Source organism: Dendropsophus ebraccatus, chromosome 9, assembly GCF_027789765.1.
Source record: "Dendropsophus ebraccatus isolate aDenEbr1 chromosome 9, aDenEbr1.pat, whole genome shotgun sequence".
Classification (NCBI taxonomy): domain Eukaryota; kingdom Metazoa; phylum Chordata; class Amphibia; order Anura; family Hylidae; genus Dendropsophus; species Dendropsophus ebraccatus.
This window is the reverse complement of record NC_091462.1, coordinates 13,739,533-13,767,262: the sequence shown is the minus strand read 5'-3', so window position 1 is coordinate 13,767,262 and position 27,730 is coordinate 13,739,533. Positions and strand designations below refer to the sequence as shown.

General features: G+C 43.3%; 1 protein-coding gene and 1 long non-coding RNA gene across 4 annotated transcripts in view; one reads left to right on the top strand and one right to left on the bottom strand.

Moving 5' to 3' along the window:
• The window catches only part of TMEM163 (transmembrane protein 163), a 93,925-nt gene that overhangs the window by 35,358 nt on the left and 30,837 nt on the right, over window positions 1–27,730 (top strand). The window contains exons 3-4 of the mRNA XM_069982641.1: window positions 17,243–17,286; window positions 21,994–22,085. Of these exons, the coding sequence (XP_069838742.1) occupies window positions 17,243–17,286; window positions 21,994–22,085 (136 nt within the window). The remainder of the gene's footprint in view (window positions 1–17,242; window positions 17,287–21,993; window positions 22,086–27,730) is intronic.
• LOC138800721 (uncharacterized) lies at window positions 1,077–22,486 on the bottom strand. 3 transcript variants are annotated; one of them, XR_011364506.1, is made up of 3 exons: window positions 22,280–22,486; window positions 6,499–6,718; window positions 1,077–1,528 (listed from the first exon to the last, which is right to left on the bottom strand). It is a non-coding gene; the product is annotated as an uncharacterized lncRNA (long non-coding RNA). The 3 variants fall into 3 exon arrangements; XR_011364505.1 differs by having other exon boundaries at window positions 22,296–22,486; XR_011364507.1 differs by lacking the exon at window positions 22,280–22,486 and adding an exon at window positions 13,374–13,627.

The window sequence follows — 27,730 nt, the reverse complement described above, 5'->3', positions numbered from 1 at the left end:
TACTGTGTCAGTACAGTAGCGCGAATATTTAAACAGTTTAGGAGCTCCCAGCATCACCATCCATTATGATGCCAGGAGCTCAGAAAAAGTTTATATAGTAACTCTAGTTTTTGTCTATTTTGTTTACACTTCACTTTAAGGGACGAAATATACAAAATCTAGAACAAACAAATGCAGTTAGTTTCTGCAAGACACATTACAAGTGAACTGGGACCCCTCAACTCTACATGGGTAAATGCTCGAGTCTCCCATTGATATGAATGGGGTTGGTGACTCGAGTAATGGGCCCTCTCACAGTGGATGGTAAAGGAATAATTCAGTGGTTGAGGAGATAATAGAGGAGTAAGATACTAGTATAGTGGATGATGAGAGAGCAGGAGGATAATTGAATAGATGAGGCCGTTGTATGAGTGGATAATGGGGGATCAGTCACCAGTGAGAGGGGGTGGAGGTGAGAGGATGAAGGAAAAGGACTGGTGGAGTGGACGATAGATGAGTGAGTCACTGGTGTAGAGGAGGACGAGGATAAGCTATCGATTAGGTGAGGAATAAAGGGATAGATCATTGATTCAGTTCAGAATGAAAAGAATACAGCAATGGCAGCAAGGAAGATGGAGTCAATAGTAGACGGGGAGACAAATCCATTACTGCCAGACTGGAGGACAAAGGAGAAAGATGAGAGGGAAATTATAATACTATAGGGCAGGGATGGGGGAACCTTCGGCCCTCCAGCTGTTGCAAAACTACAATTCCCATCATGCCTGGACAGCCAAAGCGAAGCTTTGGCTGTCCAGGCATGATGGGAATTGTAGTTTTGCAACAGCTGGAGGGCCATTTGTACAAGATGGTGGCGAAGCTTTGGCTGTCCAGAGTTGATGGGAATTGTAGTTTTGCAACTGCTGAAGAGCCTTCCGTACAAGATGGCGGCTTTCCATCCCACCGGCACTCCAATAACATATACTGACATCATTTTGCAGGAAGGGGTTAAGAAGATATAGGAAGCAAGGTTACAGCTTTGGCCGCAGTGTCTGGCTTCAGTTTCTCCGTTTCGAGTGGAAAGAATTTAATTATCCATGTACAGTAGGTCTGACCCGGATGACTGTAACCAATGTGCCATGCCAACGCCTTGTGGTCAGAGCATAACAAGTAAGACATGGAGGAGCCATCATGTCAGGGGTGATCATGGCGATGGCATTGGCGGTAAGGAGAGGTGGTGCTCTGCTAAATGCCATGTACGACCATCCAGGAAAGGGTCACGGACGCCCCTATTATTCTCAGGAGCCAAGAAGCGGAGTGATTGAATAAAGTTCAGCGTGATGCTGGTGCTGACACTTATCTAAGCTCATGTGAATCTTGTTACAGCCTCAGCCATGGATTGTAATTCTCAGCTGATCTTGCTAAATTAGATCTGCCATCACAGCTCAATTCACAGTTAGATACGCTACCACGTCACACCCGGTCAGGCGAGTATTCACAGATCCCTCTAACTTCACCATCATTCCTCCTGGGGAGACGATCCAATTTACACCTGGATTAATTAACGAAACATTCTCAGAATATATTTGCACATTCAGAATCTTCATATAGGAAAACTTTCTCCTGTAAATGTATCATGGTTGGCCAAACAACGTGCCCCAAAAATGAAAGGATTCATTGTAAAACTGGCCTCATACCCAATAATACTGCCCCCTATATACAAGTATATAACTAGTATAATACTGCTCCTATATACAAGAATATAACTACTATAATACTGCTCCCTATATACAGGAATATAACTACTATAATACTGCTCCTATATACAAGAATATAACTACTATAATACTGCCCCCTATATACAAGAATATAACTACTATAATACTGCTCCTATATACAGGAATATAACTACTATAATACTGCTCCTATATACAAGAATATAACTACTATAATACTGCTCCCTATATACAAGAATATAACTACTATAATACTGCTCCTATATACAAGAATATAACTACTATAATACTGCCCCCTATATACAAGACTATACTATAATACTGATCCTATATACAAGAATATAACTACTATAATACTGCTCCTATACACAAGAATATAACTACTATAATACTGCTCCTATATACAAGAATATTACTACTATAATACTGCTCCTATGTACAAGAATATAACTACTATAATACTGCCCCTATATACAATAATATAACTACTATAATACTGCTCCTATATACAAGAATATAACTACTATAATACTGCTCCTATATACAAGAATATAACTACTATAATACTGCCCCCTATATACAAGAATATAACTATTCACATCTGATTGCTGCTCTGTACAGTAATTCTGCCCCCATTAGGTACAGATATAAATCCTGTAATCTTTCCTGCTGTTATTCTAGCTGAAGTTGATGGAGTCTTGCAGTCAGTGGCGTAGCCACCGTGTTCGCGGGGGTCGCCGCCGCGACCGGGCCCGCCACAAGGGGGGCCCGCGGGGCCCCCCGATCAATCACTCTTGTGACCGCAAGCATTGTTTTGCTTGCGGTCACAAGAGTCTGGCTCCGTCTTTCCCACGGCTGCTGCGCGGCTGCCGGGGGTGTCGCGTCTTCCCCCCGGCAGCGCGCGCATCCCAGAATGCGCGCGCTGCCGGGGATAAGACGCGACACCCCCGGCAGCCGCGCAGCAGCCGGGGACAGACCAGGAGGAGTGAGGATCAGCGTGGGAGCGCGATGTCAGGTGAGTTAAGTTTTGTTTTTTTTATCAGCCTGTACGGGTGGGGGGAAAGGAGGGGGCCATCTATGAGGGTGGGGGGAAAGGAGGGGGCCATCTATGAGGGTGGGGGGAAAGGAGGGGGGCAACTATGAGGGTGGGGGGAAAGAGGGGGCCATCTATGAGGGTGGGGGGAAAGGAGGGGGCCATCTATGAGGGTGGGGGGGAAGGAGGGGGGCATCTATGAGGGTGGGGGGAAAGGAGGGGGCCATCTATGAGGGTGGGGGGAAAGGAGGGGGCCATCTATGAGGGTGGGGGGAAAGGAGGGGGGCCATCTATGAGGGTGGGGGGAAAGGAGGGGGCCATCTATGAGGGTGGGGGGAAAGAGGGGGCCATCTATGAGGGTGGGGGGAAGGAGGGGGCCATCTATGAGGGTGGGGGGAAGGAGGGGGCCATCTATGAGGGTGGGGGGGAAGGAGGGGGCCATTTATGAGGGTGGGGGGGAAAGAGGGGGGCCATCTATGAGGGTGGGGGGAAAGAGGGGGGCCATCTATGAGGGTGGGGGGAAGGAGGGGGCCATCTATGAGGGTGGGGGGAAGGAGGGGGCCATCTATGAGGGTGGGGGGAAGGAGGGGGCCATCTATGAGGGTGGGGGGAAGGAGGGGGCCATCTATGAGGGTGGGGGGAAGGAGGGGGCCATCTATGAGGGTGGGGGGAAGGAGGGGGCCATCTATGAGGGTGGGGGGAAAGAGGAGCCATCTATGAGGGTGGGGGGAAAGAGGGGCCATCTATGAGGGTGGGGGGAAAGAGGGGCCATCTATGAGGGTGGGGGGAAAGAGGGGGGCCATCTATGAGGGTGGGGGGGAAGGGGACCATCTATAAGGGAGGGAGGAAGGGGACCATCTATAAAGGGGGGGAAAGGGGACCATCTATAAGGGAGGGGGGGGAAGGGGACCATCTATAAGGGAGGGGGGGGAAGGGGACCATCTATAAGGGAGGGGGGGGGGAAGGGGACCATCTATAAGGGAGGGTGAGGAGAGAGGGGGCCATCTATAAGGGAGGGGGTAGAGGGGGCCATCTATAAGGGAGGGGGTAGAGGGGGCCATCTATAAGGGAGGGGGTAGAGGGGGCCATCTATAAGGGAGGGGGTAGAGGGGGCCATCTATTTGGGGGGGCAACATAGGGGGAGAGGGAATACACAGAGGGGGGCATATATTAGGAGGTCACATAGAGTCAGGGCTACCCACTAAAGGAGTGTGTAAAGGGGACAATACAGATGTGCAGTGTGTATAGAGATGGAGATGGTGTCAGAGTGTGGAGCCTAATATGTCTGTCTGGCAGATTCTGTGAATTCGTGGCTTGGAGAAGTTCTCATAACGGCCCAGGACGGATGGAGAAGAAGATGAAAAGGGAAGAACTCCGATCAGAAAAGACGTCTCCTGTGAGTCACCTGATATAACTGCACTGTAATGTATATGGTGTATAGAGCCTGTGTAGAGCTGGGGCCACCTCTATATGACTGGATGAGGTGATTTAGTATACTGGATTTGGTCAGTAACAATATGGTGGTGATGGTAGTGGTTGTGGTGTGGCGGTAATGTTTCCTCCCTATATACTGGTATTACTGGTAATATTGGTCTCAGTATACAGGATTTGGTCGGTAACAGTATGGCGGTAATAGGTAATATCTGTCTTGGTGTGTGTGTGTGTATATATATATATATATATATATATATATATATATATATATATATATATATATACATACAGTGGTACCTTGGTTTAAGAGTAACTTCATTTAAGAGCGTTTTGGTTTAAGAGCTCACAGTTTTTCAAAATTGTGACTTGGTTTAAGAACATTGCTTTGGTTTAAGAACTTCCTGTATTGGGTGGGAGAGCGAGTGGAGAAGGGGCATGGCCTGCATAGCGGGGTCTACAGCACTGTACTCTAAACACCTTCCAAATCATAGCAGATCCCCTTCAGGCTGGGGCTTACATCAGGGGACAGGACTGTGGAGGTAATCTCTCCATAGCTGTAACCCCTCTCTCCCCGGACAGAGAGTGCTGCATGTATGTGCCCACATCTGCCCTGCTCATTCCTTCCTGCTCCCTGCAGTCTCTGTCAGCCCTTGTGTTTCCCATCCTTTCCATTACTGTACAGTACAGAATAATAAATATATTTGGGGTGTGGAACCAATTGTCTGCATTTACATGATTTCTTATAGGAAAATTTGCTTTGGTTTAAGAGTGGATTTGGATTACAAGCACGGTCCTGGAACGAATTATGCTCATAATCCAAGGCACCACTGTGTGTGTATATATATATATATATATATATATATATATATATACACACACACACAACAATAGCATCACTTGGTCGTGAAAGGAGGGGGGGGGGCCCAAGTTGGCCTCTCGCACCAGGGCCCAGGAGACATTAGCTACGCCCCTGCTTGCAGTAACCCTAGTTATTCTTTATTTGTGTTTCTTATTTAGTATCAGAGTCCGGAATCATAATCCATCATCACATTTACTATACACCTGCCGCTTCTCTCTGTACACGGCTCGGTCTCCTGTGTCTTAGTATCGGGTGTTTTTACTGTTTTATAGTGCGGCTGTGTCTTGTTATATTTACACTTCATAGCGGACGTGATCTGTATAATAAGTCCTGGCCCCTTAGTTAGTGAGCGGAGGCCGCAGCCCGGAGCTGAGGGGAGGCCGGCCTGCTTACTGGGGATTTATCACTGCAGAGTACATATTGCTGTCTGTGCCCGGGGGCTATTATATCTAATATAGTGCGGCTGGACTATGTGCTATATACGGGCTGCAGACACTGCCAATAAACCTTAGAGCGGGTGCTGGGGGATCAGTGCTACTATTTATGTACTATATGTATATGTATATGTATACCGACACTGTTACACGAAGGCATTAAAAGGCTTTTTGAACATAGGGTTAATTCTTTCATGTTAACAGATTAATGTAGTGGAATCAGATTTACTTAAAACTTTTTCCCATCAATCTTGATAGTTACAGTATCTATCTATCTCCTATCTATCTATCTCCTATCTATCTATCTCCCTATCTATCTATCTATCTATCTATCTATACCCTATCTATCTATTTATCTATCTATCTATCTATCTATCTATCTCCTATCTATCTATCTATCTCCTATCTATCTATCTATCTATCTATCTATCTCCTATCTATCTATCTATCTATCTATCTATCTATTTATCTATCTATCTATCTATCTATCTCCTATCTATCTATCTATCTATCTCCTATCTATCTATCTATCTATCTATCTATCTATCTATCTATCTATCTCCTATCTCCTATCTATCTATCTATCTCCTATCTATCTATCTATCTATCTATCTATCTATCTATCTATCTATCTATCTCCTATCTATCTATCTATCTATCTATCTATCTATCTATCTATCTATCTATCCATCTATCTCCTATCTATCTATCTCCTATCCATCTATCTCCTATCTATCTATCTCCTATCTATCTATCTCCTATCTATCTCCTATCTATCTCCTATCTATCTATCTCCTATCTATCTATCTCCTATCTATCTATCTATCTATCTATCTATCTATCTATCTCCTATCTGTTATCTATCTATCTATCTATCTATCTATCTATCTATCTATCTATCTATCTATCTCCTATCTATCTATCTCCTATCTCCTATCTATCTCCTATCTATCATTTCCTCTTCTTTCCTACAGCTGGGGCCCCTGTGTATATAGTATATAGCTGACATCTGCTGTAGTCACTCACATTGTCTTACGCCCGGGTGTCGGGGGACTTCTGATCTTCACCATCTCTTGTTTCCATAGCAATGTAGCATGTGGCGGGCACCAGCATCCAGCGAGACCTAGAAAGGGAATGATACCAGATCGGCTCCATGTCCTATTTCCCATGAATATTCCCGTTGTATCCCATGTTTATTCCATGACGCTTGTATATCGCTCTGATTCTATTGGATGTCAGGGGTTTCCTATGTAGGAAAGTGAATATTATTATTATTTTATATGTTATTATTTGTTTTTTTTTATACTTTTATAAAAAAAAAATTTATACTCAATCTTTATTTCACAAGTAAAAGAAACCAGAAGAATAAGAGGACATCCCCATAGGAGCAGCCAATTTCACTGTGTTGTAAAATATAAATATGTAACCTTTGTAAGGAGCTGTGCACACTCAGGCAGAAGTAAGAAGTGTATCGTCAGCCTGGGTCGCAGTATTGGGATTTTCCATTGACATAACCTAATAAAAGAACACATATCGCTACATAAAGATATTTTACTGCCTTACATGTTTCCTGGTGCAGACATCCTTTCATCATTTTCCTGATGTACGCTCTAGTCAGGAATTCAGCCACACCTATCTCCACCTCACTATATTTTTTTTAGTATATCCCCACTTACTTGGCCCTTAAAGTGAATGTACTATCAGGTACTTTTTTTTTCTACATTAGCAGACCGGCGCTGGCATTGGGATCCTGGTGGCACAATCCTTTTTTTTAAACACCCCCTGGTTCCCAAACTTGGCGCCGTTAACCGTTTCGGCTCTATAGCTCCAGTGTACCAATATCCCCTCCCCTCATTGATTCTAAAGGAGTCATGTCACAAAGGGGAGGAGGATATGATCCCACTGGGGGTCGGTGGGCCTGCCTTAGTGCATAGAGCCAGGCTAGTCCATGGCATCAGAAAGCCGCCAGGCATGGGAACTGGATGGCATTTAAAAAAAAGGACCACACCACCGGGATCCCTGCACCAGCGCCGGTCTGCTAGTGTATAAAAAAAAATGATTGTATATTTGTTTTAAGACTATAGATGGTGGTGGGACCAGCAGCTAGCAGGAGCCAACAAGAAAATATAGTGAAGTGGAGATAGGCTTGGCTGAATTCCCGACTAGAGCGTACATCAGCAAAATGACGAAAGGATGTCTGCATCAGAAAACATGTAAGGCAGTAAAATATTTTTTTCTCTTCCCATTTTTGCACCTAATATGAAAGGCATATAGGGATATAAGGATATGGATCAGCAGATTTTGGTAGATCACTATTTCCCGCAGGTGAGATATATAACAGAACATACATCACTCTTCCGCCTCATAAGACTCCTTGGACTTTAATTACAGGTATTTTTTTTCCCAGCTAATTAAAAGGAATTACAGATCTCCCCGCAGTCTGATTGATTTCACCAGAGAGCGGATGAGCTTGGAATTGATAAGTGATCAGTCGCACCGGATGTGCTGTATTTTACATCTATTCACATGTAGATTTTAATTAGAAGACTACCTCGCTATCACCTCAGTTTTGAGGACTGTTTCCGTTCTCCTAATATAAAATTATACTGGGGGGAGGGGGGGGGGGGTCAGTGAATTTTGTTTCTTTCAAATCACCTGGTGTCAGAAAGTTATAAAGATTTGTAATTTACACCTATTTAAAAAAATTTTTTACAGTCTTCCAGTACTTATCAGCTGCTGTATGTCCTGCAGGAAGTGGTGTATTCTTTCCAGTCTGACACAGTGCTCTCTGCTGCCACCTCTGTCCATGTCAGGAACTGTCCAGAGCAGGAGAGGTTTTCTATAGGGATTTGCAACTGCTCTAGACAGTTCCTGACATGGACAGAGGTGGCAGCAGAGAGCACTGTGTCAGACTGGAGACAGTCCACCTCTTCCTGCAAAACATACAGCAGCTGACAAGTACTGGAAGACTGGAGATTTTAAATAGAGCTATAACTATAAAATATAACTTTCTGACACCAGTTAATTTGAAATATTTTTTTTTTACCTGCTGGAGTTCCCCTTTAAGGTCCTGCTCATTAACAATATGAGGATAACAATAGAGTATTATAGGATGTTGGAGAGGGTGGTGGCTGATCAATAGTCCTCATTCCTACCAATATAACTTAAAATATAGTAAAATCTAGAACAATCACAATAAGAATCCTTCAAAGAATAGTGTCCATAATAATACCACCATATACTACTTATAAATGCTGCCATACAGTGCCCAAACAGTACCACATTTCAGTTTATATATAATAGTGCCATGCAGTAAAAAGCTAACCATTTACTATTATGTCAAGATAATATCCATATATCACAGCCCCATGTATGGCCCAAAAAGTGCTGCCAAATAGTACTCAAATAGGCCCCATAATATGTAGTGTTAGACCCTAAAAAATACCTCCAAGTACTGAACCATAAATTATACCACCATACAGCGATTAAATAACACAGCTATAAAGTACACAGTAAACAGATTTATTGGGTGTTGGTGCTGAAACAGTACTGTACTGCAATGGTCATATAATATGTAGTTTTAGGCCATGTTCATACTATGTCGGCCGGTCTCTGAAAAGATCATCCCGGCCGATACTGTAGTACCGGCCGGATGATCTTTTCGGCCGCAGGGCTCTGATACAGGCGCATCAATGCACACCCGGTTCAGAGCTGTCCACTGCACACTATAGAGCGAGTGTCCGGAGCCGCTCGCTCCACAGTGTGCACTGACAGGGTTTTCTACGGCCGCTATTCAATGAATGCCATGACATGTCAGTTGTTTACGGCGCCACTAGGGATCCCAACCGGAGCGTATACTATGTGTATGCGCTCCAGCCGGGATTCCATAGACAGCTATGTAATGTATTTTTTCATAATAATCATGGCCGTTGTTGCACTGTGCAACAACGGCCGTAGATTTACGAAAAAATACATAGTGTGAACATAGCCTTAGATGTTAAATAGCACTGCCAAGCTACAGAACCATAAAAAGGCATTGTGGGAAAGTAGCCATAAAGTTCACAGTAAACTACAGAACTTTATAAAATGCAGTTTTTTATACAACAACCTTGTACTTTATAGTTTTATATATTTTAAAATACCACCGAGTACAGAACCATAAATAGTGCTGCCATACAGTGACCGAATAAAGCCGTGTATAAGTTCTTAATAGTGCTGCAATAAAGCGGTACCATGGTGTTTTTGAAGCAATGTTTATTTTTTTATGACAATTTTTTTTATTTTTTGACAATTCTGTGACCCATTGTCGTTTTTCCCCTGATGAACCCCATTTGAGCAATGAGGGAAACACGTTGGGACAGGTAGGCATTAGATGAGGTCATAGTGCTTAGATCCAGGACATTGGTTAGCTCTCAGGTCACATCTTCCTCACTGTGGTTCCCTTGGGACTTTTTTTTTTTTTTTTACATGACCTTTTTTGTGCTCTAACGTGACACTAATGTGAGACTCCTGTTAATATATTGTCAATTAGTGGTGATTTAAGGTCACGCTAGTCTGACATTGAGGGAGGCCTCTTAGAGAGTACTAAGGACTGCATCTCCCTCTGACTATATCAGTGGATTTTATGATCTTTGTTGTCACACTCTGTTGTCTAATTCTGTTGACCCCATAACTTAGTTTTAGGTATTAAAAAAATACAGCCAAATACAAAACCATAAATAGTGCCGCCATACAGCAATCACATAACACTGCTATAAAGAAACCAGTAAACTGGTTTATTGGCTGCTGGTGCTCAAAATGTCCGGCAATGCAATCATCATATAATGTAGTTTTACTTAAATAGCGCTGCCAAGCTACAGAATCATAAATAGTGCTGCCATTCAGCAACCAAATAAAACCGTGTGTCAGTGCTCAAATATTAAAGCCATAAAGTACCCAGCAAACTGGTTTATTGGCTGCAGGTGCTCAAACGGTACTTCTATGCAATGGTCTTATTATATGTAGTTTCACAGCTTAAAAAATCAAAACCATAAATAGTGCTGCCATACAGTAACCAAATATAACCTTGTTTCGATGGTCAAATAATACTGCTGTAAAGTACACTGGTGAAGTCAACTGGTATATTGGAAAGTGTGGTTCAGCAATGATCACAGTTTCAGTGGTCACATTGTACCACCAAGTTACAGAAATATAAAAAGTGGTGCCATATAATGCCAAAATAAAACCAACCGTATTGGTGCACAAATTATACTGCCATAAAGTGTAAAGTAAACTGGTTTATTGGATGCTGTTAAGCAGTGACCGCATAATGTGCAGTTTCAGTAGTCACCTCATACTATCAACTTATAGAGCCATAAATAGTGCTGCCACATAGTGCACCAATCTTAAATTAGGAGGAAAGAACGTCAGAAGTTTTCTTATCCGGTTAAATTATTTCCCCTTTAAATCAGCTGAAGAGTTAAAGAAACGTCAAATCTGGCTGTTCAGATTGTAAATTGAATATCACAGGCCGTTATGGAAGCGTTCATCTGGAGACGAGCCAAGGAAAGTCTCCGTGGTAATGCAAAAATTATACTGCTTACTTTTACATGCTGACAACCGAAGCTGTCTGACTGTGAGGCTTATGTAGATTAAGCAACTCATTCACTGGCTCGAGATGCCAGGACAGGATTCAAGGACAAAGGAGAGGAAACCTGAACAGAGGGGCGGTACAACATAACGTCCGGTCATGGGGAATATACCGGAGGACTATTACATATTGTGGTCCCTGTCATAGTGTATATTTATAGCAGACAGTGCTGTATGCAGTAAGTCCTAAAGCTCCCCCTAGTGGTGGTTGCAAACAGCCAACATATTATCCTTTAGCACATGTTATTAGACAGATCCTCAGCCATCATGTACCATATTCTACATCATCATTGGTGGACAGAGCTTTGTTTGTTATCCACAGTTCTACGTCGTCGCCATTCTGTTATAAAGTCATAGGTTAAAGGTCTGTCTGCCTGCAGCCACCACTAGAGGGAGCTCACTAAATACCCATGTATACTATATCCATAAGCAGTAAACTCCAAGGGGTGGCTACGGAGAGACATTAATGTATCTTTCCCACCAATATTATAGCGTAGGCTATAAATGTATGACCAATAAGGACCTGACTGCTGGGACCCCAGTGATCATGAGAACAGGCGTCAATTGTCCTTGATCTGAATGCAGCAGGGATCATGTTTGTGATCTGAAGAGCCATTCATGTTAATGGGATAAGCAGAAATAGTTAAGTACTTTATGGTAGTACGCATATGTGACCACCCCCACCCCCCTCATGGGAACACAATCCCAACAATATTCTTTATGGGACATCCTGTTTAAAGGCGTTATCACACAAAAAATGGGAAATGAGACCCAAAAACGCTATTAAGGCTGGGTTCACACACTGTATATTTCAGGCAGTATTTGGTCCTCATGTCAGGTCCTCATAGCAACCAAAACCAGGAGTGGATTGAAAACACAGAAAGGCTCTGTTCACACAATGTTGTAATTGAGTGGATGGCCGTCATATAACGGTAAATAACTGCCATTATTTCAATATAACAGCCGTTGTTTTTAAATAACAGCAAAAATTTGCCATTAAATGATGGCCATCCACTCAATTACAACATTATGTGAACAGAGCCTTTCTGTGTTTTCAATCCACTCCTGGTTTTGGTTGCTATACAGCCTCACAAATACAGCCTCAAATATACATAGTGTGAACCCAGCCTTTAAGTGAGATCTCCGGAGCTGTGGGAGAGGGACTACTTTCTATATAGGTTAGTGGAGGGAGACAGGAGAAGTGAGCCGTGATAACTAGGAAGTTACTAAGCATCAGGTTGTACAGCTTCCTGGTCACATGGTCACACTAGGACCCGCCCACAGAAAGTGAAAACACTAGAGAAGTGAGAGAAGAGGTTAAAAAGAGTGAAGATGGTGATGGGAAAGCCATTCCCAGCTAGGGTACTTTTATGAAATACTAAACCCAGAGAAGTCATGGTCGCCTCCTCCTCTGTATACAGTGCGGGCTCACAGGTTTTAATGAGCTGACAGTCCTCCGCCGCTTCTGGAAGGAATTTATTCTGCCTCATGATGAAGCGTTCGCAGCCTGATGGGGAGTTGTCACCGCGCTCCCTGCTAATCCCGTCTATGGATCTGTTGTGACAATGATGTTCTGCACTTGTCATGTTTTGCCTCTCTATTATGCAGCATATGTTCCCGCATTTCAATTTGCTAATGTGTGAGAATGAAGTGTAGGAGGATATTCTTCTTCTTGTAGTCTCAGCCATCTAAGTGTATCGCCTAGATTAGAGACGGATACCGATACATGGTCGTTTTTTCTAATGTTTCTATTTTTTTTTCAATGATGTTTCATTATTTTTGTACTTGGTTGTGGGGGCGGCCATCTTGCCTGATCTGCTTTAACAGCATTTAGTGACATGCCTTTTGGCAAGCCTCATAGACATAGACAACCATAGAGTCTGTCCCCTTGAGATGAATGTGAAACATTACTGAGCATGCTCTGTGACCTTTGAAGAGGTCATCCCACAGGAAGTTGTTATACAGGTATACACTTGACAAAGTTCCAAAAAATACTGAGCCATAGAACCACCAGATTTGCTAGATAGGTGCTGAGTAGGATGTAGCAGAGTTGTACTGAGGTAGTGTAGTGGAGAGGAGAGTGCTGTGAGAATCTCAACCCAAGTAGTAATGTGCTCTGCTGGGATGTTGGAGTGTATAGAAGAATACTTGTAGAAGAAGAAGACAACCTGTGCCTGTGTATTGACCTTTTCCTATAGTCTTCACACCACCTTATGCCCACTAGCTTTGGCAGAACCATACTAATGGGTGACACAGGCCACAGACCTTGTTACCTGGGATGAGTAGAGTGCTGAGGGTTTCCTGCTGACACTCGCGCTGCGAGATGGACTTCATAGACTTTCTAGTAACTTTGTTCCACCCGGATCAGTTCCTAGCTCTTTGGCTCTTTAGTTGATACTGTCCTGCACCGTAGTGCTCCTATCCACACTGTGTGACATCTCTGCGCTTGTAGTAACTTTGCGGTGACATTTATACATAGACATGGCGGGTGAGGGAGCAGTATTGCTGACAGGTGAAGAATGGCGTCTTCTCCCCAGAGCTTCAGGATTTATCTTCTTCCTAGGAAAGGTCATACACAATACAGGTGTCAGCCGCCGTATTCCTCCCCTGCACTCATAGTAAAACCGAAGATCTCAATCGAGGTCAAGAAATGATTCTACATCTGTCAGGAAGCGGCAGATCATCTTATATATTGCCAGGGATCAGGCCTTGCAGGATATTCCCTGGGGACGGTAGTATTTATATACTGATATGGGTTCAGTATAGCACTGCTATGTGCACAGTCCTAGTACCATGGGAGATGCCACCACTAGTCATCATATAGCAGTATATGGCAGTATATACCACTAGTCATCATATAGCAGTATATGGCAGTATATACCACTAGTCATCATATAGCAGTATATACCACTAGTCATCATATAGCAGTATATACCACTAGTCATCATATAGCAGTATATACCACTAATCATCATATAGCAGTATACACCACTAGTCACCATATAGCAGTATATAGCAGTGTAACCCCCCCCCCCCCCCCCCCCTCACACCATGCAGAACACCCAGTATGTGGTAATGGGGGATTATTAGGCGTCTGATATAGAACTTTATTAGAAGTCTATTGAATATTTCCGCCTCTTCTCGGAGGGGTCATCAGGCCGTTTCTGAGCTCTTTATTAGCACCGGCATTGGCTCTGTATAAAAGCCTCTGGCTGGGGCCACCATTCCTTTATATTCCTTACAATAAGCAGAGGAAAGGTTCGCCCGTCTCTCCCCGTCGTCTTCATCTCTGCAGGCCTTGTATATTTGTTCGGCCCAGCAAGGTGGTTTAACATTGGCTGCTGTAATTATGTGGGGCTGCAAGGCGCTGTTCAGACACATCAAAGAGATCCTGCAATTAGCCATGTACAGCCTGGCCTGTCTTGAAGGTGTAGAGGTGTCTTATAGGAAGACGTTTCTCCCGAGAGCGACACAGCAGGGGCGGGCCAATACATTTCTTACCATTTTAATGGCACGGAGGCTTTTATTACTATTAAAGCTAAAAATAACTTCTTTTTCTTCTTCTTCTGACATTTCTTCTGTGTTTCTATGGAATCTTTGATATTATACATGTGGATGGCTCAGCTCATGTATCATGTGTCTCATTAGGGGAAAGCCGCATCTTTCTTGCCTTCCAGCAGACTGTAGTCTTCCCTGTCTTTGCTTGCAGGCTATACACCCCCCCCCCCCCAATAAAAAAAATTCTGCTTATTGGAATACAGAGAATAATGGAGATGAATACGTGGGTGGGAGGGGGATGCGGGTGCAGAGTCCCATACACACCCCATGTGGGGATTAGGAGTAGCAGTTAATCAATATGACCACTTTGCATTCAAAATCACAAAAAAAAATTCACATTGTTACAAACCACATTCACATTCATAAATCAATTAGCTGTAAAAAAAAAAAAAAAAAGAGAAAAAGAATATATATATATATATATATATATATATATATATATATATATATATATAAATATAACCTCCTTCTATATAGGTACCATTTATAGACTCCTGAACAGCGAGATTTTCACCTTTAAAATTTCGTTAATTGCTAATTTTAGCCCCTTTCATGTTTTCACAGTCTTCACAGCAGGTGTGAAAGTGAGATGTCATGGGCTGGTGTGTTATGCTGACATCTAGAGGACATTTAAGAAACTGCAATATTTTAAAATTGATTTGTATGCCTCCGGCTGGCCTAAATCTATAGCACTGTGCTGGGGTGGAATTATAGTATACCTAATTCTGTCAAGTATGGTACAAAGAATAGTGGACAGAGAGAAGAGGGTCAGAGGGGGATGCGGGTGCAGAGTCCCATACAAACAACCATTTGAGGAGGAGGAGCAGCAATTAACCAATGTGACCACTTTGCATTGACAATCACAAGAGATTTCACATTGTTATAAACCCCATTTACAATCATGAATCAATGAGCTATCTGTGCAAAAAAAAGTGAATAATTATGTAAAAATATAGCCACCTTCCATGTGGGTACCATTCAAAGACTCAAATTTGTACCTTAAATATTTTATTGATTGGTAATTTTAGGCCCTTTCATATTTTACACAGTCTTCACAGCAGGTGTGAAAGTGAGGATGTCAAGGGCTGGTGTGTTATGCTGACATCTAAAGGATATTAGGAGAACTTCAGTATTTCAAAATTGATTTTAAAACGCCTAGCTGGCCTATCAGTGTACGGGGGTGAAATTATACCATGTATAATTCTGTCCAGTGTAATACATAGAGTAGTGGTCAGAGAGAAGGGGGTGGGAGGGGGATGCAGGTGCAGATTATCATATAAACCCCATGTGAGGAGGAGGAGCAACAACCAACAAATATAAGTGAACACAAGAACAAGGGAAAATAATCTGAGGTTAGTTGGGGGAAAGGTCAGAAACAACATAAGAAAATATTTCTTTACTAAAGGAGTAGTAGATGCCTGGAACAAATTTCCAACAGATGGGGTATATAAATCTAAATCAGCTGAATTTAAACATGTCTGGGACAATTCATCTACAATTTCCAATTCTTCTATGTTTCTATGCTTCTTAAATTGACAACCACAAAAAAATCTCATATTGTTACCAACCACATTCACATACATGGATATGTGTATTTCTCTTAAAGAAATATATCAAAATTTAGTCAGCTTCCATGTTTGTACCCATAGATTTTTTTTAACCTTTAATATTTTATTGATAGGGGGAGTAATTTTATCCCCTTTTATGTTTTACAGCAGGTATGAAAGTGAGATGTCAAGGTTAGATGTATTGTGCTGACATCTAGAGGACACCAAGAGAACCGCAATAGTTTAAAACTGATTTTTCTGTATCCAGCTGGCCTGGGACTGTAACACCTTATTGAGGGATGGAATTATACTGTGTAATGTATTACAACCAGTATTGGATTTTCTAATAAGTTTAGTTATATAGTCGGGAGTGAACCCCATTAAGATAAATAGAAGTGATAAGAGATATTTGTTTTTTTTGTCTCTATCAGCAATGATTAGTGGTTGATAAATGACAAGGAACTCTAAATACTGGAAAATAGAGATGATATGGTGAATTCTCTGCATTATGAGAAGCGCTATAAGCGCCGCTCATGGAGGGACATGTCATGTTTGCCGTGAAATCTTGTTATTAATGTCACACTTCGCGCTCAATAGAACACAGACAGATGTGTGACTCTCACTCCCTGCAGTTTATAATACACCAATTCCCATCATGTTTTCATCTAGTAATCAATCTATTAGGATGGCTCATTATATGGATATACAGGATATAATATATCAGGTTATCAGTGGTTATATGTCACGTTACTGAGCGCTCGCTCAAAGAAAATCTGATTCTTCCATCTATTTCACATTCTTGCTGTTTTCGTTTTGGCCTCCAGGTGTCAGCGCCACAGGCAGCCACACCTCAGTGCGACACCTCACTTTCAGGCCTGCTGTGAAGATTGGTGTAAAATGCTAGAGGGGCTGAAATAATGAGGTTTTGGGAGTAATTGTGTTATCCAGGTGTTTATCATCAGTTTATTATACCAGTCTAGTGTATATAGTATATTGTGTGTGTATGAACACTAATACAGTGCCCCCTTTCTTTTCAGCCGTCTCTGTAATGCGGTATAGCGCCTCATCCTTTGGATTTGCTGTAAGTATTTTTTTTTTGTATTGTTCAACCTTCACAATTTATTATGTATTATTTGTTATACTGAGGAGAACATTAAAGGGGTAGTTCACAAAAAAACTATTTCATATAAACTGGTGCCAGAAAGTTGTATAGATTTGTAATTCACTTTTATAAAAGACTTAAGTCTTCCAGTACTTAACTGCTGTATGTCCTGCAGGAAGTCGTGTATTCTTTCCAGTCTGGAGAGCAGGAGTTCAGCAGGATATGGGGATTTACTGCTGCTGTGGACAGTTCCTGACATGGACAGAGGTGGCAGCAGAGAGCACTGTGTCAGACTGGAAAGAATACTCCACTTCCTGCAGGACATACAGCAGCTGATAAATACTGGAAGACTGGACATTTTTTAATAGAAGTAAATTACAAATCTCTGGAACTTTCTGGCGCCAGTTGATTTAAAAGAAAATATTATTTGGTGAACTACCCCCTTAAAGGAGTGCCCCCATCTCTTGAGGACTTAAAGTAATACTGTCAACCCCCCCTTACTCTCATATTGGTAGACAGTGTCACCTAGGCGGGGCTTCACGGCAGTTGGGCCCTATGTCTGTGCTGGAGAGAGGTGCCTAGGTGTCACTGTCCATATAGAAGAGAAGGCCCAACTGCTCTGAAGCCCCTTCTAGGTGACACTGTCCATATAGAAGAGATCCCCAACTGCTGTGAAGCCCTGCCTAGGTGACACTGTCCATATAGGAGAGAAGGCCCAACTGCTGTGAAGCCCCGCCTAGGTGTCACTGTCCATATATAAGAGAAGGCCCAACTGCTCTGAAGCCCCTCCTAGGTGACACTGTCCATATAGAAGAAAAGACCCATCTGCTGTGAAGCCCCGCCTAGGTGACACTGTCTATATAGGAGAAAGGGCCCAACTGCTGTAAAGCCCCGCCTAGGTGACACTCTCTATATAGGAGAAAGGGCCCAACTGCTGTGAAGCCTCGCCTAGGTGACACTATATAGGAGAAAGGGCCCAACTGCTGTGAAGCCCCACCTAGGTGACACTCTCTATATAGGAGAAAGGGCCCAACTGCTGTGAAGCACTGCGTAGATAAAGAACCCTTAACAAATACAGACCCCCAGACTAATATAGACCCCAGACCAGAGTCCACTACTGATATTATTGCCATGAGTCGCCTTGAACTTCCGAGTTTTTTCTTTCTTATTCCCGTTAAAATCTTTATAACTTTGGTTCTGATTGCGACGTTAATAAATAATCCCTCGGGTGATTTACAGTGCGGTTTGGGCATCAGCCAAGTACAATAGTCACCGACCGAGAAATCATGATTGTTGGTTTCGCTACCACAATAGGCCTGTTCCAAAAATATCCCCACTCATTGGTATCATCTGCAATGTCTAATTGTCTTCTATTGTTACCGAGAACTCGTAAGAACAAATTTGTCTTCTATGTTGGGTATTTAGAGGGTTGACATTTACAGCAGAGCTCTATGCGGTATTATATACTATATACAGAGTGCCATGCTGCCTCAGGTCCATCATTACCTGATATTTGTAGCTTTGCATTCCCAGGCTGACAGACACCAAGTACTGCAAAGTCTAATGGGAGGAGCCACAGAAAGATCCCCGCTGATTAGTACTGTTTCCCCAATCTGTTATTAAAGGGGTTAATGAGGATTAGAAAAGAAAGTGGCTTTCTTTCAGAAACAGCGCCACTCTTGTGCTCAGTTTGTGTGTGGTATTGCAGTTCAGTTCCATTGAAGTGAACAGGAGTTGTAATACCACTAACAACCTGTGGGCAGGGGTGGTGCTGTTTCTGGAAGCCATGTTTTTCTAATACTGTATAACCCCTCTCAGCATAGGCTATCAATACCCTGTCATCCTTACTGGAAAGTCTATTTAGTTATATAGTTGCATTTCCCTATACAAGAAAAGTTCCAGATCATATTTTCTTTAAAAGTTCCTTTTTTTTTTTTTTTTTTTTTTTTTTTTTTATAAAGTGACAACTGGGTGTTTCCATTCTTTCTTGTCAAAAGGGTGTGTTCCTGCGTACTATTGGGGAGATTTATCAAACTGGTGTAAAGTAGAACTGGCTCAGTTGCCCCTAGCAACCAATCAGATTTGAAATTTGAAAATTGAACGGCCTTGTATTGTTTGTGGAGCCATGGAAACTGCCAGCACCAAAATGTATATATCCGTGCTGTCAGTTACCAAATCAGACAGTAGTACATACTTACCCCCCAGCATTGCTTGTGATGTAGCATCCGTCTCTCCAGTCCTCCAGCTGTATCTAAAGGCCCCGCCTCCGCTGCCTGTCAATCATTCTGGAGGAGGTCTAAATTTAGAGCAGAGGTCAGAGAATGGGGGAATCGGATGCCAGATCACAAGGAGCACTGATGGTAAGTATACAATGCTTGTGATATCCTATATGTACATTATATCCTATATACATATCTGTGCTGTCAGTGTCCTTTCCCCGTCCTCAGCTGATCACTGTCACTTTTACACGGGCCGTTTATCGGCTGCAGCAAAACTCCTGTGTAAACTGAACTCCTGTGTAAAGGCCCTTAAAGGAACACAAACTGGTAACACCCACTTGTCCATTTATTCTTACATTTTCTGAGGAATTACAGAGATTACTTAGGTTTCTAAAAATAAATGCTCCACATTCTTTTTACTTTATGAGGAAAACATTTATTAACATCAATAGACATTTTAGGGAAGGGGAAGGGTCCTGTTTAAAGGGGGACTCTGTCAAAAATCTATTTCTTTAAGATCGACTGGTTTCAGAAAGTTATATATAGTTGTATTTCACTTCTATTTAAAAATCTCAAGTCTTCCCATATTTATGGGAAGTGGTGTATTCATTCCAGTCTGACACACTGCTCTCTGCTGCCACCTCTGTCCATGTCAGGAACCGTCCAGAGCAGCAGCAAATCCTCATAGAAAACCTCTCCTGCTCTTGACAGTTCCTGACATGGACAGAGGTGGCAGCAGCGAGCTCTGTGTCAGACTGGAGAAAATACACCACTTCCTACAGGACATACAGCAGCTAATAAGTACTGGAAGACTGGAGATTTTTTAATAGAAGTAAATTACAAATCTATATAACTGTTAGAGTTTTGCCAGAGTACCCCTTTAAAATGTAAATACATCAATTAAACCCTCAGCTCATTCTATACAGCAGTGGCGTCGCTAGGCAGTTTTATTCGGGGCTCATGCCCCGAATAAAATGCCTGCTGCCCCGGATCTCTTCTGCCCCGCTCTTGCGAGCCAGATGCGGCTCTTTTGATGGCCGCATCTGGCTCGCAGATTGCAGCTGCTGCTGTCCTCCTTACCTACTGGCCGCCCGCAGCGCCCGGACACGCTCCTCCATCCAATCAGCGGAAACCGGGAGTGTGGGGCCGCTGCGGTGGGCCGTGGTGCACGCATCCAATTAACGCGTGCGCCACGGCCCACCGCAGCGGCCCCACGCTCCCGCTCTGAGCTGATTGAGTTGTAGGAGCACCTCCGGCCGCTACGGTAGGTGAGGCGGACAGCAGCAGCCGCGATCTAGAAGGAGGTGAGCAGGCACGGGGGGAGAGAAACGGGCGAGAAGCACAGGGGGAAAGAAGCAAGGGGGGAGAGAGACATGGGGGAGAGAAAGAGGGGAGAAAAGCATGGGGGAGAGAAAGAGGGGAGAAAAGCATGGGGGAGAGAAAGAGGGGAGAAAAGCATGGGGGAGAGAAAGAGGGGAGAAAAGCATGGGGGAGAGAAAGAGGGGAGAAAAGCAGGGGGGAGAGAAAGAGGGGAGAAAAGCATGGGGGAGAGAAAGAGGGGAGAAAAGCATGGGGGAGAGAAAGAGGGGAGAAAAGCATGGGGGAGAGAAACAGGGGAGAGAAACAGGGGAGAAAGCATGGGGGAGAGAAACAGGGGAGGAAGTAACAGAGGAGAGAAATGGAGGAGAGAAACAGGAGAGATAACCAGGGGAGAGAAACATGGGGGAGAGAAACAGGGGAGAAAAGCATGGGGGAGAGAAAGGGGAGAAAAGCATGGGGGAGAGAAAGAGAGGAGAAAAGCATGGGGGGAAGAAACAGGGGAGAAAGTAACAGAGGAGAGAAATGGAGGAGAGAAACAGGAGAGATAACCATGGGGAGAGAAACAGGGGAGAGAAACAGGGGAGAAAAGCATGGGGGAGAGAAAGGGGAGATAAGCATGGGGGAGAGAAACAGGGGAGATAAGCATGGAGGAGAGAAACGGGAGAAAGCATGGGGGAGAGAAAGGGGAGAAAAGCATGGGGGAGAGAAAGAGGGGAGAAAAGCATGGGGGAGAGAAAGAGGGGAGAAAAGCATGGGGGAGAGAAAGAGGGGAGAAAAGCATGGGGGAGAGAAAGAGGGGAGAAAGTAACAGAGGAGAGAAATGGGGGAGAAAAGCATGGGGGAGAGAAACTCAGAGGGCCCGGGCCCCGGATGTTTTAGGACCCTAGCAACGCCCCTGCTATACAGGATATCTTTATTAACTTGTCATCACTTTTATTGTCAATGGGGCGGTCCCTCGTGGCTTTACCCCTCCCATCAGCCTTGATTAATAGATCTCCCCCTGTTTTAGTTTAGGAAGGGACCGCCCCCATGACTCAGGCAGCATGAAAATGATAACTGGTTTCCTTTAAGATATGGTGAACTGCAGCATTTTTTTTTAACGTTTTGTGATCTGTAAAGTTATACTCTGTCCTATCTTCCTTTCCAGTTTGACGCCGTTCTGGATGTCTTATCCTCAGCCATCGTCTTATGGCGTTACAGCAACGCAGCCGCCGTACACTCAGCGCACAGGGAATACTTGTGAGTATATAGATATATTACAGTATGTGAGCATTTTACTGTCACATAGAAACTAATAGTGTAAAAAAATCTCACTTCTATACTCAGATATGATCCGTTTAAGTTACAGGCCCAAAGCCTGAGCCTACACCACTGAGGGATCCTGCTGACAACATAGCTTGGATCTTCCTCACTATCTATCAAATATTTCTTACGTGTGTTTAATATTACCCCATGAGTCTCACTAGGTCGTTTCCACTTATCTTGTACATGTTCACATAACAGATGGGGTGGGGCTTGGTATCTATGGTCTCTTATAGTAGATCAGGGAAAGGGGGAGGGCTCCTGCTGCAGTCAGTTGCCTGACAGACAGATCATTGGGGAAGGGCTCCTGCTTCAGTTAGTTGCCTGACAGACAGACTGGTGGGGGAAGGCTCCTGCTGTTGCCAGTTTCCTGACAGACCTTTGGGGGAGGGCTCCTGCTGCAGTCAGTTGCCTAACAGACAGACCGTTGGGGGAGGGCTCCTGCTGCAGTCAGTTTCCTGACAGACAGACGGGTGGGGGAGGGCTCCTGCTGTAGCCAGTTGCCTGACAGACAGACCGTTGGGGGATGGCTCCTGCTGCAGTCAGTTGCCTGACAGACGGACCTTTGGGGGAGGGCTCCTGCTGCAGTCAGTTTCCTGACAGACAGACGGGTGGGGGAGGGCTCCTGCTGCAGTCAGTTGCCTGACAGACAGACACGGATCTGATTTGAAGTTTGAGATAAAAAGAAAGAAGGAATATCTGATCTCCGGGGAAACATACAAGATTTTTTTTCTTCTCCTCTTATACATCATCATTTCCACCATCTATAACTGCTGTAAAATACATTGAAGCCACCAGAATGGCCGCCGTCCCGGTGATCTGAAGTCGTATTTATATCCCTGAATATTTTTAATTAGCGGCTGAGTGTTTGCAGCGGGGCCGAGAATAATGCGATTCACCGTCAGTCAGATCTGTGATTCTCATTATTTCACTGCTAATGTGAACGCGTCACTTACAGAGATAATGAACAGAGCGACGACTCCAGCAAATGGCTAATGAGTCGCCCTCGGTTACCAAGGAAAGGGTGATACCCATGAAGCAGGCCGCAGCCCCTCCCACAATCTCCTCATAATCTTCTAGAAAGATCAAGTGTCCTCACAGCGTCATTTATTATCTGATAATATAAGCCTCCTCATACACGGCCGTCCACGGACCCGGCAACACATCTCCATTACCCTCAGGGTGGCAGAGACCGAGCAGCCACCATTATCAGCACCTTGTAATTATGGGAAGCCGCTTACCTTATTATCCTTGTATGAGACAAATGGCTGACTATACAAGAAGGGTATATATAACTATACACCAGAAGATTCTCATGTTATACCAGCAGGAGATACCCAGGTTATACCAGAATCCTCCATATGACTGTATACAGGAGATCCCCAGGTTATACCAGCATCCTCCTTATCACTGTATACAGGAGATACCCAGGTTATACCAGCTGTACATATATAATTATATACAGGAGATACCCAGGTTGTACCAGCTGTACATATATAATTATATACAGGAGATACCCAGGTTATACCAGCTGTACATATATAATTATATACAGTATATACCCAGGTTATACCAGCTGTACATATATAATTATATACAGGACATCCAGCTTATACCAGCTGTACATATATAATTATATACAGTATATACTCAGGTCATAGCAGCTGTACATATATAATTATATACAGGAGATACCCAGGTTATACCAGCTGTACATATATGATTATATACAGGAGATACCCAGGTTATACCAGCTGTACATATATAATTATATACAGGAGATACCCAGGTTATACCAGCTGTACATATATAATTATATACAGGAGATACCCAGGTTATACCAGCTGTACATATATAATTATATACAGTATATACCCAGGTTATACCAGCTGTACATATATAATTATATACAGGAGATACCCAGGTTATACCAGCTGTACATATATAATTATATACAGGAGATACCCAGGTTATACTAGCTGTACATATATAATTATATACAGTATATACCCAGGTTATACCAGCTGTACATATATAATTATATACACTATATACCCAGGTTATACCAGCTACATATATAATTATAATACCCAGGTTATACCAGCTGTACATATATAATTATATGCAGGAAATCCCCAGGTTATAGCACTATATATAGGAGATCCCCAGGTTATAGCACTATATATAGGAGATCCCCAGGTTATAGCACTATATATAGGAGATCCCCAGGTTATAGCACCAAGCTGTATATCAGACCACTTCATTTTCCGAGGAGTGAAACCAAAGAGACATAGTAAATATCCGCCATCGTTACTAAACAAATAAGTCTTGCTGCTTTTGGAGCGGAGAAGTCTCGGAGGTGCCAGGCAATTGACTGATCACCACAAATCAGACAGACAGGATTTTTCTGGGGGCTCAGCTTGTTTTCCCCTCAGAGGGAGCGTCCGTTCACCGCACACAATCTGTTCACCCAATCTGTCCACAATGAGAACGGAGAAGTGCAAATATGTGAGAACTACAGCAAAACAAGACGAGAAGACGAGAAGACGAGAAGACGAGACGCCGCGTTCTACCGAACCTGCGTGTGACTCCCCACCTCACCTTAAAGGGGATGTCCACCTAAAGCAGTGTACTGACTGATCACACATGGTATCTGACTGATCACAGCTTATAACTAGAGAGGAGCGCAGCTGGAGCAGCTCTAGTCCAATCGTTCAGAACTTGATTACCAGTGGCTGAAGGAGTTGGATGCCGCCCTAGTGAGTCCGGGGAAACATGGATACAGCCATAGGCATAGACTGGATCCATGTTTATATAAATAATGGGACCCACACTGATCAGGAGCTGCAGGGCTTATGCATCACTTTCTGTGGGACTGGGGATGATAGCTGTACCTTGTCCATAGAGAGTGAATGGAGTGGCCGTGCACATGACCACTACTTCATTCACTAGGGGAACATGGGAGCCAAATAGTCAGGATCTCTGGGGTCCCAGTGCTCTGGTCTCCACTGATTATATACTTTATATAATTTATCATTTTGGGATAGGTCCTGTAAAGGAGTGATGAAGCATTCAATAAAACATGACTGCTTTCTTCCAAAAACAGCGCCACCTCTCTACTCAGGTTGTGTGAGGTATCACTTAAAAGGGGCACTCTGGCGAAAAATGTTTTGCTTGAAATCAACTGGTGTCACCAGATCAGATATAAGTAGTCACCCTTAAAGTGGTTGTCTGGAATAATATTTTACTATTCTGCCGGGGCTGCGGGGAAAATGTCAGGGACACATACTTACCTGTCCCAGTCCACCGCTGTTACCGTCTGCTCTCTATTCAATTTCCATTTGTGGTGGAAGGGGCACGTCACTGGATGTTTTGAAATCGCTGGCAGCAGGGGAGTATGGGCGGCCCGGGAACTGGTAACAGCGGCAGAGCAGGACAGGTAAGTATGTGTCCCTGACATATAATTTTAACCCCTTTAACTTGGTGAGGGGCTGCAGTGGTCACACATGTGACCGGGCCTATAATTAGGGGGGATTTTCACAGATTTATTTTCGGGCAGATTCCACCTGGATGGGATCACATGACCACATGTCCGTCTGTACCATCTCTGTATACATATAGGGGGAGTGCCCATGTTCTTCATTGTAATATCGAGTAAACACTCGGCTTCTGGGCCGACGCTTCATTTGCATGTTTTCTGTTTAATTAGTTTACAGCAGATCCGACTTCAGGAGTCACGTCTGGGGCGCCGGCTCTGCTCCTTATTCCTGTACCTTGTTATGACAGTGCCAGAAAGTGAGACAGGTCCTTGTGTCATGCAGCTCCATAATTACTCATGCATAGAATAATTTATGAGGCGTCCCATCGGATGCACCGGGACAGATCTGATGATATAGCACCTCCAGAATATCAACCACACCAGACACATGCTGCATACATAGTGTTGCAATGGAGAGGACAAAAAGCATTCGTTTATGAGTTGCCTAGCAACTAGTCACGGCAAGGTGACTACTGTCTGTGCACTCAGGTTATAGGGTGATGTGGTCGACATTGAATATGGGGCAGAACATATGATTGCCTCTAAAATGGTGTAGGCACGGATAGTACTGCATCTTTGTCTGTATCTGTAAATGATGTAGGCACAGATAGTACTGCATCCTTGTCTGTATCTGTAAATGATGTAGGCACAGATAGTACTGCATCCTTGTCTGTATCTGTAAATGATGTAGGCACAGATAGTACTGCATCCTTGTCTGTATCTGTAAATGATGTAGGCACAGATAGTGCTGTATCCTTGTCTGTATCTGTAAATGATGTAGGCACAGATAGTACTGCATCCTTGCCTGTATCTGTAAATGATGTAGGCAAAGAAAGTACTGCATCCTTGTCTGTATCTGTAAATGATGTAGGCAGAGATAGCACTGCATCCTTGTCTGTATTTGTAAATGATGTAGGCACAGATAGTACTGTATCCTTGTCTGTATCTGTAAATGATGTAGGCACAGATAGTACTGCATCCTTGTCTGTATCTGTAAATGATGTAGGCACAGATAGTACTGTATCCTTGTCTGTATCTGTAAATGATGTAGGCACAGATAGTACTGCATCCTTGTCTGTATTTGTAAATGATGTAGGCACAGATAGTACTGCTTCCCTGTCTGTATCTATAAATGATGTTATCAGAACCTCTCATTCCCGCCTTCAAGACTTCTCTCGTGCTGCACCAGTTCTCTGGAACTCCCTACCTAAAGACCTCAGACTCATACCCAATACCCACAGTTTCAAGTGTGTCCTGAAGACTCCTCTCTTCAGGCTCGCCTATAACATTCCCTAAACTTGTTTCCCCCTTCTGTTGTTTCCCTCGCTCTATCTCTGACGGTTCCTGCACTTTATATGTTTACTTGCAATCAGACATTGGCGTTGTTACTGGCTCATCCTGTATTTCTAACTATGTACAATGGCTGGACCATGGACAAATAAAGCACTTACTGTATGCCTGGTGTCAACCCAAGTTATAGTCTCTAAGCTCCAACAAGCAGGTCTCGTTTATACTTTGTATTTTATGTTATTTTTATCTATTATGATGTTTTTATTTTTTCTAATCTAACTGTGTATTATGTACCTCTGTACTGTATGCATAGAAAAAAGCGCTGCGAAATCTGTTGGCGCTATACAAATACATTTATTATTATTTATTATGATGATGTCTGCACAGATAGTACTGTATCCTTGTCGATATCTGTAAATGATGTAGGCACAGGTAGTACTTCATCCTTATCTGGATCTGTAAATGATGTAGGCACAGATAGTACTGCATCCTTGTCTGTATCTGTAATTGATGTCAATACAGATAGTACTGCATCATTGTCTATACTTGTAAATGATGTTGGCACAGATAGTACTGCATCCTTGTCTATACCTGTAAATGATGTTGGTACAGATAGTACTGCATCCTTGTCTTTACCTGTAAATGATGTCAATACAGATAGTACTGCATCCTTGTTTATACCTGTAAATGATGTCGGCATAGATAGTACTACATCCTTGTCTGTATCTGTAATTGATGTAGTCACAGATAGTAC